General features: G+C 33.8%; 3 protein-coding genes across 3 annotated transcripts; 2 read left to right on the top strand and 1 right to left on the bottom strand.

Moving 5' to 3' along the window:
- The first annotated feature begins 60 nt into the window (after positions 1-60).
- LOC120160809 (increased DNA methylation 1-like) lies at positions 61-1,767 on the top strand. Its single transcript, XM_039171142.1, has one exon. The coding sequence runs from the start codon at positions 61-63 to the stop codon at positions 1,765-1,767; it is 1,707 nt and encodes a 568-aa protein (XP_039027073.1).
- Positions 1,768-3,959: 2,192 nt separating this feature from the next.
- On the bottom strand, positions 3,960-4,609 carry LOC120160819. Its single transcript, XM_039171147.1, has one exon. The coding sequence runs from the start codon at positions 4,516-4,518 to the stop codon at positions 4,015-4,017; it is 504 nt and encodes a 167-aa protein (XP_039027078.1). The 5' UTR covers positions 4,519-4,609; the 3' UTR covers positions 3,960-4,014.
- A 5,623-nt stretch (positions 4,610-10,232) lies between these two features.
- Positions 10,233-11,775, top strand: LOC120160878 (protein PHLOEM PROTEIN 2-LIKE A10-like). Its single transcript, XM_039171202.1, has one exon. It carries the CDS (start codon positions 10,404-10,406, stop codon positions 11,658-11,660), a length of 1,257 nt encoding a protein of 418 aa, XP_039027133.1. The 5' UTR covers positions 10,233-10,403; the 3' UTR covers positions 11,661-11,775.
- Positions 11,776-12,074: the final 299 nt, after the last annotated feature.

Raw genomic sequence — 12,074 nt, forward strand, 5'->3', positions numbered from 1 at the left:
TTTTGGTTACCTGTTGTTCAAGAAATCTCTCTTAGCTTCACTTTCTTCAGAAAGTCGGCCATGGACGAGAAATCTACGACGTTTGCAGTTGAAGGAGAAGGATGCGAAGAAGATGTTCGAAAGTGGTGCTACCATGGAGGTGCAGGTCGACCTAAGAACTCGGGTGAACTTCCATTGAAAGTAAAATCATATATTTCGTCTAAGGGATGGGTTTTCTGGTATGCCATCAGAAACGGGAAAGAAGAACCGAGATATCAATCGCCCCATGGAGAAGTTTACAATTCGTTGAGAATGGCTTGCAAAAGTTATATCGATCAAGGTTCGGCAGAGGGAAGGACGGGAAACGTGGAGCCCAAGCAATCTAAAAAACGAAAGAGTTCGAGTATGGATGATCAGCCAGTACTGGAATCTGTTCAATCTGAATTGCCGAAAAGAGGGAAAACGTTGAAGATACAAGAGGCTCCGGTGGTAAAATATAGTAAACAAGTGCGGAAGGGTCCAGTTTCTAGGCGTAACCCTCGAACTGTTCTGTCTCTGTTGATAGATAATAATGTTGTTCCGATACTGGGAAAGGTGTATTATCGCAGTAAGACAGGGAATCCGCTGATGAAAGGTCGGATCACTCGTGACGGGATTCAATGTGACTGTTGCTCGAAGGTTTTCGCTCTCACCTCCTTTGAAGATCATGCTGGAAGCACCAATCACAGGCCAGCGGCTTACATAATCTTGGACGATGGCACCGGCAGGTCACTTGCTGATTGTCAAAGACAAGTTTGTGATTCAATGAAGAGCACAACAACCACTCCGAGAACTCCTTCTATTGTAGAGAGCCCTAAAACCGTGAAGGTGGCCGACAATTTGTTTCGAGACGAGCATGATGAAGTTTTCTCTGCTTGCTACAATGGAGGAGATTTAATTTGCTGTGATTACTGTCCTTCAACTTTCCATATGAAATGCCTTGGCTTAAAGGAAGTCCCCAATGACCCCTGGTTTTGCCCGTCTTGCTGCTGTGGAATATGCAGCATCGGATATTCAAGGGACAAAATTTTATTTTCTTGTCATCAATGTGAGCTTAAATTCCATGTTGATTGCTTGAAGTTGAAGAAAGCAAGCAGGACGAATACGGAGGAAAACATGGCATTACTATGTAGCCAGAACTGTGAAAAGATCTTTTATGGCCAACAAAAACTTACAGGGAAGCCAATTCCAGTGGGGAACAATCTGTCTTGGACATTGCTGAAATCCGATAATCGAGCTCAAGGGCATGGCATGAAGTCATCTGCAGAGAAAGGGAATCAGAGGAAGTTGAGAGCTGCAGTTGAAGCGATGCATGAGTGTTTTGAGCCAAGCGAAGCTGTTGGGTCGGGGAGAGATTTAGTTGAAGACGTGATATTCAGCCGACCCTCTAAGCTGAAACAACTCAACTTCAGGGGATTCTATACAGTGATTCTGGGGGAAAATGATGATCTGGTTTCAGTGGCCACTCTGAGAGTACACGATAACAAGGTGGCTGAAATGCCCCTTGTTGCCACCAGGTTCAGACACCGCCGCCGCGGAATGTGCCAAGTTTTGATGGATGAACTTGAAAAGAATCTGGTGAAATTAGGGGTGGATATGCTGGTTTTGCCTGCACTGCCTACCACATTCGAGACGTGGACTAATAACTTCGGGTTTTCCCGCATGCCGTATGTTGAAAGAGTAAAGCTTTTTCCGTATGCTATACTAGACTTCCAGGGCACCATAATTTGCCAAAAACTCTTGACATAGAATACAAGCATTACATACTGTTCACTACAATGAATGTAGCACAAGGATTTTTCTCCAATTGTTTAAACAATGGTATTTGTTTTCAAGAGTTGTCCACATTGTGTATGTATGTATGTATGAATCATGTATGTGTATGTATGCATGCATGTATGTTTAAGGTTAACGACCTGCAAGAACTCTCGATCCATGTTTCTGTTAACGATATGGTCTTCATTGTCCGTTATTTGATATTAAATATTCGAGTTCCTTCTCCAAGGTACTGCTTTCAAACAGCCTAAATGCTCTTAACTATCTTTCGAAACATCCATGGAATTGATTTGCATGTGTAAAATACCATTCTGTTAAACACACTTTCATCTTTTACCACTGCCCACCTATGTGTAACACAAAAAAAATATGTTTAATTGCTTCATGCTATTTTCTATCGATATAGATTTAAGTACTATATAATTTATGGGTCGTGTCCTTAATCGATGCACTTCCGAGATTCTCTTAAGGAATGAAAGATAAATTCTTAAAGTTAAAACTGCAACGTAAGACATTTGAAAATACAATATTTCTCGATTATTGGAGATTAAATAATGAACAATCAAGAAATTCAATAACGTTATCAATTTATGTTATTGTGTATTTGGGGTAGACCACCAGAGGGTTAGATAAAGGTTAATGTCGATGGAGTTGTCCCAAGTAGTGATCATGCGACGGCTGCAGAGGGTGTGTTTCGAAACACTCAAAGAGAGTGGCTCTTAGGCTTTTTGAGAAATCTTCCCGATATTAAACGCGGAGCTTTGGATGATACATGACACTTTGGAGCATGCATGGAGGCTTGGTTATCGCAAAGTAGACGTTGGAACTGATAGTTTGGAGGCTGTGTGATAGTTGATTCCCCAAATATTTCATGTAGTGTTCCATTAGCCTGATACTATAAAACTGATGCTGAAGCGAGAATGGGAAATCGTCCTTAGACCAATCTGAAGAGTTACAAATGGCGTGGTTTTACACTTACGTCTTTATCTCATGGAAAGTGCATTAGAAAGATCTAGTTTAAAGAGCCCCCATTAGAGATCGTAAATCTTATCGACCAGGAGGCTATGTCAAACTCCTAAAGCTAGCAAATATATATTGTTGTCACTAGTCTCATGATTCAAGGGGGCCAGCAAGTTCCATCAACTGATTTTATTAAATTACCTACATCATTCGCATATCTTTATTAATTAGCAACTCATGATTAAATACAATTTCAAACATATACACATTAGTTTTCTTTTGGTAAAAAAATGAAATAAACAATTTACGTTCTCTGTCACTCCCCTAGCGTCGCTGTTAAGTGGTAATTTCTCCTCTTGTTCGTAATACATATCTTTTATCATATATGTATCTTTCATTTTATATTTATATCTTCTTCATGTTTTGGACGGGATTCTCGCCTCCTCATTATGTCTCCACAAATCTTCTACTACACACAACAATAATCTCATGCTATTGAAAAACTTGGAATTTCCAAAGATTCCGGCAAACCACCGAAAACAATGTATCCCATTCACTACACGCATATGGCATAGTTACTAGTATTGTGTTGTGGAGGTTCTCCCATATTCATTGATTGAATACGGAAAGCTTATTGTGGCAGATCAAACGTTGAACGAGCTTTGTTGCAATGACGAAGAACATGATCGATAGTTTCAGTACTGGTGTTACAAATGCTACAATTTCTTTCCAAGTCATGTGCCGACGGACGCGTTCGGAGTTTGTTAACAATCCATCCCAACGTGTCTGCATCTAGGATAGGTTGTGTGGGGTTCGTCACAGCTATTAAGATTTCCTCAGGGGAGCATTCCACTAAAGTTATCCCAATTCCAGTGGCCGGAACTAGTAACCATCCAAGCAACGGACGTTGGAGGCGGAACAACGTGGTGGAGGCTTTTGTTGGCTAGAGGTCCCTGAATCATGAGTAGATGGAAGTTGCTGCACCCCCCCCCCCCGGGGGGCGAATCATGAGACTATTGATAACAATACTCCTTATGTATAATTGAGTAGATTTGTTTTATGTAAGTTTTTTTTAATTTATAAATAGATATAATGGATGGATTGAGATTTAAATATAAGTTGATTAAACTTATCTTTGTTTTTTTCTATATTCATTTCAAAACAATAACAACAGCAGCAAAAAAATAATAATAATAAAGAGAATAATATATATATATATATATATTACTTGGTTTTACATCCCAAAATATTTACATAAAATCAGTAAGAATCAAAAGCAACGCTAGTCCTTTTGGTGACAGCGTAGGTTTTACTTCTTGTAAACAATGAATCTTGTTTCTTATTATTATTATCAACACGATCAACTTCATTCTTTTCTTGGAATTCAAAAGGCTTGTCTTCATCGATTCTTCCCATCCCAACACTGGAACTCTTGGGCAACCTTTTCGCTGCTCTCATCTGCTTCAGTTGTTCTTGCAAGAACATCTCCACTTCGTTCTTATGACCCAAGCTCCTAACCGATGCAGCCCTGATGAGATCTCTAAGATCTTCGTCGTCACGGCTAGATGCCGCCGAACTTGCACTGAAGCTCCTCGGCAAGCCCGGGTATTGCCCCGCGTAATCACCGCCGCCTTGCCCGAAGCTGACGCTTGCAGCGCAACTCGTCAAGCTCTTCACGTAAAGATCCCTTGCTTTGCCTAGGGCTCTAAAGGGAATCGTGATGAACCTCAGGAACTTGTTCTGTATATGCCCTTTGCTGCTCATTCTCGCTACTGATTAAGGAGATAATTTCAATGATTGAAGTGTGGGTTTTGGTTGAAAAACAAAGAATTATTATGGAGGAGAGAGAGTTAGGCATGGGAAGGTAGAGTATGAAGGTGTTTGGTGCACGTGGAAGGGTTTTATAAGGTAGTTGAGGCGAAACTGGCCGCTGCTTTGTTGGATTTTGACTATTTCACAAGTTCGCAGATTAGACAAAACCATCAGATAAGAACCAGTTTATGCGGAGTGTGTCATTAAGTTTTATATATATAAAATTCAATACGATGATCATTTAGGTCTAATTACAAATTTCATCCATTTACTTTACAAAAAGTAGAGAATACAAAAATAACTTAATCCCATTTATTAATACTATTTAGTCTTGTTATTAAATATTTATTAATACTATTTGTTGATTAAAATAAACTGAATTTTTCAGTCATTGATAGTTCATTCCTTCTAGTTTATACAATAAATCATAACAGAGAAACAAGTAATTAATAATCGATGATTTTCCTATACAAGAGTTGGAATTTATTAAGGAGATGAAAAGAATGAGAGGAAAAGAAGCTTCTCTCCTTTATTATAGTTGAAAGAGATTTATAATGGTTCTTGTTTTATGAAAAATAGGTATAAGGTCATAATGGTTATTCGTAATTTCCCACCAATGGGTAGGTTGGGTCTGTCAACTGTCTTGTATAAAGGCCTTATTCGTACATTGTAGTTGAATTAAAGGGTTCTTGAAAATGTTGGTGAGATGAGATTTCTATATGGAGATCCTAAGAACAGAGGACTATGCGACCTCCGAAAGAAGAAGAAGAAGAGTGTCTTTGGTTCACGGAATGTAAGATTATCAGTGGGAATAAAAGATTACCAGAGAATATGATTACTGAGAATGTTGTATTTTATGTTTAGTTGGTTTAGCAGGAATGTAAGATTACCGTGTTTGGTTAAAGGAATAAAAGATTATTGGAATGTATATTTAACAAAATTGTTCTTATTATATATTTATTTTTAACAAGTTGGAAAATATTTATATATTTTCTTTAAAAATTTTAAATTCATAAAATTTATATAATTTTTTACAAAATTGAAAATATAAAAAAGTTTAATGAAAAGGTAAAATTTTATTTTAACCCCTGAACTTTATATAAAATTTTAATTATATACTTTTTTTTGTAAATCTAAAATAATTTAAGGATAAATTTGTAATTTAAGCTTCGTAGAATTTTTATTATTCAATGACAGAAGAATGATATTTGTGAGAAAAAATTAAGGGTATTTTAGTCCAAAACGCCGGTAATCCAACAATACCTAAGGAAAGGGAGATAATGACATTCCCGGTAATATATCCCAAAAAATCCACTATTGGTAATAAAACATTACCGAGAAAGAGATTCTCAACCAACCAAACAGGGAAATGTAGATTTCATTCCCATGAGAATCCCACATTCCCCGAACCAAACAGCCGCTTATGGGCTTAAGCTCATGTGAATTATTTTTAAATTTTTTTAATTGTTACGTAATACTTCCGTTAAAGGTTAACGGCTGAGGACTAAAACGGATCGATAACATTAGGTACTATTTCTCCTTAATTTTTTTAACCAAAATCAATCAGACTGAAAACATGAGGGATTGTCAGCATAGTTTACCCTATTTATTAATACTATTAAATATTGTTGTTTATTGTTTATTAATATTATTAAGTCTTGTTGTTATTTGTTGACCTAAAAAACTGCATATGATAAGAACTGGCAAACCAAAAATCATTAATTCAAACCATCCACGGCGCCCTACTACCTTATCCTTTCCCAATTCCCATCTCTTCGCCTAATTTTCAAACCGGCTTTACATGCCCTCTTTATTGGATTTCTTAGGTTCATAAACCTTTCTACTCATAAATTTAAAAATAAAAAATCACAGAAATAAACTTAAATTATAAATACTTATAAAAGGGGAAAGTTAAAACCTAATTTTAGTACAATATTAATTTCTAACTTTATTATGTTTTAGAATCATTTCATCATTTTTGGAGGCTAAAAGGTTAAATTAATTTAATATGTTATGAAAACAATAATATTAATTAAGGTAAGATTCAACCATTTTTAACTTTAGAGATTAGTTAGCGTAATTCATCTGTTCACAGATTTCAACTCAAAAATTTAGTGATAAAAATAAAATATGTATAATTCAATGACCAAAACAAGACAGTGTCTAAAGTTCAATGCTAATAGTGTAGTTTATTCATTTATTATTGTTTATCTTTGTTGGGTAAAGTAACAATTCTTAAAATGTTTCTTATTGTTTGGATTTTGTAATATTTAGGAAACTTTATCTAAATTTCACATGATATATTTTTGTAAAATACTCAATTTTTTTAAACTCTAAATTGTTTTTTAATTCCTAAATATTTAAGTAATTAAATAAAAGAGAATTTATTATGTATTTGTTTAATCTCTCACAACCTTTGAAGTATGTGTTACTTGATAATGACGATATTTGACTGTCATTACAGTAAACCCTGAAGAGAGGGACGTTAATTTAGAAAATCAAACTTAAAACACCCAAATATATAGTAAATATGAACACCATTTACGCCGCAGCTTCATTTTCAACGCATGTTAAGCTCGGTGTTTAAACTTATATATTTGGGTTTTTTTACAAAATTAAAAGTCAATAATCATTAAAATATTAATTGTTCATTATCACTTGAATTCCACGTTTCAACTCTAAAATTATTTGAATTTCATATATTTAAATATCACATCGTATTTAAACGAAAATATAATTAATATATTTTTTTTGAAAGGATAATTATTATATTATTAATTATATCATGATGGAAAATTTTAATTATTTAGGCAGATTTACTGAGCATAATGTAATTACATTCTAATTCATGATATATTTGATTCTATCAAGTGGTCTTATTAGTTAAAGGAAGTACTGTTTTCCTTAGAAGTTTTAAGTTCGAGCAGTTGTGTCTGCAGGGTGTGTGTACGTAATAAATGATTAAAAAAATTATGAATTGATACTATACCTTGTAATCCCCCTAGATTATTCAAAAAATAATTATGATATATTTCATTGTACAAATTATAATTATAGAAGTATATAAATTCAAATTCCAAAAAATATTAATTATTATAAAAATAATCTTAGGTTCTAAACATATCATGTAAAAAATTTCTCATTCAATATTAAAACTAATAATAATAATAATATTAATTTATAACAAATTTATTTTTATTAGTGATTTTATTTTGAATATTCACTTAAGGTGAGAACAAAATAATAATAATAATAATTTTACACATAATAATACTATTATCAATAATAAAATTCTAACGTGAGAATTAATAATAATATTTATAAATTGTGAATAGTGTAATTACACTAATTTCCACATTTCTTCCTAGGAATCGAAGAGTGTGAGTTCAACAACATCTGCAAATTATGATATCAAACACATCACAATCATATAATTATATTCATATTCAATTACAAGGTGACTTTTTAAATATACATTTATAAAGTTATCAAGAGGTTTTGAGTTCAAATAGCGACGACGTCTGTAGAGGCGTATGTTGTCAATAGATTAAGATAATTTTGAACATATATTACCTTATAATCATTTTAGATTATTCAAAAAATTAGAAATATAATTACGACACCATAAAAAATTTATTTGAAGTATAAATTGAAATAATTTTTTGTTTTTTAAATGAAATGGTCAAAAATATTCATTTGACCCTTATCTCATTAAATAAAGAAACGAAAAAGAGTTTGAAAATTGAAAATTTCATGAAAAACCCACTATAAATAATGAATTAAACTACTTAGAACAGTGGCATGTATGTACGACCAGACTATTTTTCGTGGACAATCAAACAACCAATGTCATGTACAAATATTTTTCAATACCAAAGGAAAGTCCACGCATACTTATCATATAAAAGAAAGGCAATTTTAAAGTAATTTTTTGACTAATACTTGCAATAAGAGAGGAATAGAATTGTCAAAATATTAACATTATCCCCCAAAAGTTTAATTGAATTTGAAGGTAAATGTTCAACTCTTTTGCATTTATATTCCTCAATAATTAAATTTTACGATATGGTTTTTTGATTTTAAACAAGTGTATAATATACATATCTATTAGGTATAGTTATATCTCACATCTGACTATTTTTATATAACTATATTATCATTCTATTATATTCATGTTCGAATATATATTCGATATAAATTTCAAATACGAAAACGATAAATAAAAATTAATTGAGTAACATAATACACAAATATCATCTTTAGTTCCCAATATAAGCTTACCGCTCACAAGGAGAGTTCAAAGTAGTAAACTATATAAATAATGTCAATCTTAATTATATGCGACTCTTAAAATATTTTTGTTATAAATTCTAAATTTAATCTTAATTCTACTTATAGGGAAATGATAGAGGAACTCCAGGAAGAAAGAAGAATATTCTTAATGGGTCTGGACAGTAGCGGTTCTAAAGCTTACCCATGGTGGGCGTGTATGTGTTCACTCTGAAATCGAACTTATATTGTTAACATACTTGTGCCACCCTCAAAATTATTTCAGGATCCGTCATTGGGTCTAGAACTTATAACCTAAATAAATATGAAAAAAATAAAGATTAGTAATTTGACCAACCAACCAAATATAGTTGCTCAAAATATTTGTGTTTATTTAAATCATAATATTTTAACTTTTTAAAATAAATCCTTTTAAATGGTTAACAAAGGATCAATATTTTGTATTAACATGACATGTGACATGATAATTTAAGGGCTTAACTGGAAAAATATTAAACATTGAGGTCTTTTTCAATAAGTGGTTATTATTTGTTGATATGCCAATATTTTTATCAACATGATATGACAATTTTATTTTAAACGTGTGAGTTTATTTTATAGTATTACTTTTTTATATAAAGTAATATTACTTGAATGATTATAAAATATAAAAATTAAACTAAAAGTAGCGTGAGATTATAAATAAGAAAATTATTAATCATATTACATTGGGAGTTGAATAGATGATTACCATAATCGTCTTTTGGGTGAAGCCCACTACAACCTTTAATATCAGAACTGCTAACGAACTCAAAAACAGAAATAACAAATATGGGCCACCACAGCTGCAGCCTAACAGAAATAACAACTTTATAACAAAAGAAACCAACACAAAACTGCCACACACTCAATTACAATATTGACAGTTTAAGCAAATGACTTTATTAAAATGATACCAACAGTTTAAAGACTCAATTAGAATGTTTTAAAATGTAGGGACCAACTTAGAATCTAGACATTGCTTGGGATGTTTGATGCAATCAAATCTAATTATAATATAGAAGTATTTATTTTGAAACCCATTTATTGGTCTCAGTGGTAGAAACGTGTGTTGTTCTCTTTAGAACTCTCTGGTTTAAGTAGTTGCGTCTTAGGGTGTATGCGTTGTAAATAGGCTAAAAAAATTTATATACAAACATTACCTTGTAATCGCTTCAAATACTACCTTGTAAATAGGGTGTGCGCAGTTGCATGTGCAAAGTGTGTGTTGTATTATCGGTGAGTTCGATTTTTGTCTATTAGACCCATAATGTAAGAGAGTAAAATCACTTTTTTTTAACTGGTGACTAAATTCAGACAAATCGAAAATATAAGGGACCACTTGTGTACTTTACACAAAATTAAAAATTCTCTTACCTCCATCAACTTTGAAACGAAACCCTAGATTTCTCGAGCTGTGAAACCTTATCCAAAAACAAAAAATTCTCTGGGTCAATATTTATTTTCCATTTTGTATTTGAAAAGCTCTAGGTTCCAATTCTTGTAATTCTAGTGTTTTGTTTTTGTTCATGGATTTGCGATTGGTGAACAAGGCGTTGACTTTTTCGCGCAGGAAGAAACAATGGCTTATATTGTTAGCTGTATGTGGCGTCTCTGGTTATGGGGCCTACAAGGTCTATAATTTACCCTCTGTTGTGAAGAAAAGGAAGAGGTTTTTCAAGCTCTTCGGTGCCCTGGTTTCGTTAGCTGAGTTGGTCTCGGAATCCGCCGAGACGGTCAATGTCGTATCCAAGGAGTTGAAGGAGTTTTTGCAATCCGATTCCGATCAAGTTCCAAAGAGTCTGAAGCAATTTTCAAAGATTTTGAGATCAGATGAGTTTTCCCAATCTTTAATTAGGATTACAGAGGCTTTAACTGTTGGGGTTTTAAGAGGCTATAAGTTAGAATCAGGGAATGAGAATGAATTCAAAATGGGTTCGGAGAATCCCAGCTTTACCGATAAGGTGTTGGATAGGGTTTTCTCTAATGCTGGGACTGGTTTTGTATCAGTTGTTGTCGGTAGCTTTGCTAGGAACCTGGTTCTGGGGTTTTACTCAAGCGGTGGAGAAATGGAGCAGCTGAATGGGAATGATGAGTCATCTGATGTGCCCCAATGGGTTAGTTTGCTGCTATATGATGAAAAATGTAAAGAGCTAATTGCTGATTGCATTCAAAGATTCGTAAGCACGGCTGTTGCAGTTTATCTCGACAAGACTATGGACATTAATACTTATGATGAAATCTTTGCTGGGATGACTAATCCTAAACATGAAAAACATGTTAAGGACACTTTGGTGTCTATTTGTAATGGTGCTGTGGCAACTCTGGTGAGTACGTCTCATCAAGTTTTGACAAGTCCCAACTCGAAGTCAGGTTCTTCTTGTTTGGTTCTTGATCGGAGTGTGGATGCTGGTGGAATGAGAGATGGTTTTGAGAAGGAATTATCTTTAAAAGGAATGGAAAGGGGAAGCTCTTTTGATGGGATTCAGAATAATGGGTGGATCGATAAGGTATCTTCCTCATGGGCAGTTCCCGGCAACAGGAAGTTTGTGCTTGATGTGACTGGAAGGGTGACCTTTGAAACATTAAGGTCTGTGGTGTTGTTTATACTGTGGAAGCTTTTAGAGGGTTTGAAGAGAAGTATTCATATTGTTCGTGAGGAGGTTGTGGAAAGGGGACTGGATGTTATCAGATATGTTGGTGCCAAGTCTTCCATTATAGTCACTGTTTGTGTTGCTCTGTATTTACATATCCTGGGTGGTAGTAGGGTTGTGATGCCTGCTTGAATGAGCATTTGCTCCGACATTTTATCGAAATACAACAAAATCTTACTGAAGCTGCTTATATCAGAATGTCTTGTACGTATATTTCTCTCATGCAAAATGTATATAGCAATAGCAATACCCTGCTTCCTTCAAATTTATTTGCCTTATACAAATATATAATCAATAGTGCTATTTTGTTGTTCCAGAAAATCTATTTCTATTAGAGATGGTTTTACAGCGCTTTATAAATGAAATTGTGCTATGGGATTAAGAATTCCAATTCTCGTGTCATTGTTCGTCATATGCTTTTTGAAAAATGATTTACCTTGATAGGAGGGAATTACCATAGGAGCATCAGCTCTGCTAAGGAAAATTTTGCTGATCTCGCATTTTGATTATACCTTACTGGATTTTGATAGAGACAGTAATAAATTT

The sequence above is a fragment of the Hibiscus syriacus genome, unplaced genomic scaffold (assembly GCF_006381635.1).
Source record: "Hibiscus syriacus cultivar Baekdansim isolate YM2019G1 unplaced genomic scaffold, ASM638163v2 tig00111393_pilon, whole genome shotgun sequence".
NCBI classification, from domain to species: domain Eukaryota; kingdom Viridiplantae; phylum Streptophyta; class Magnoliopsida; order Malvales; family Malvaceae; genus Hibiscus; species Hibiscus syriacus.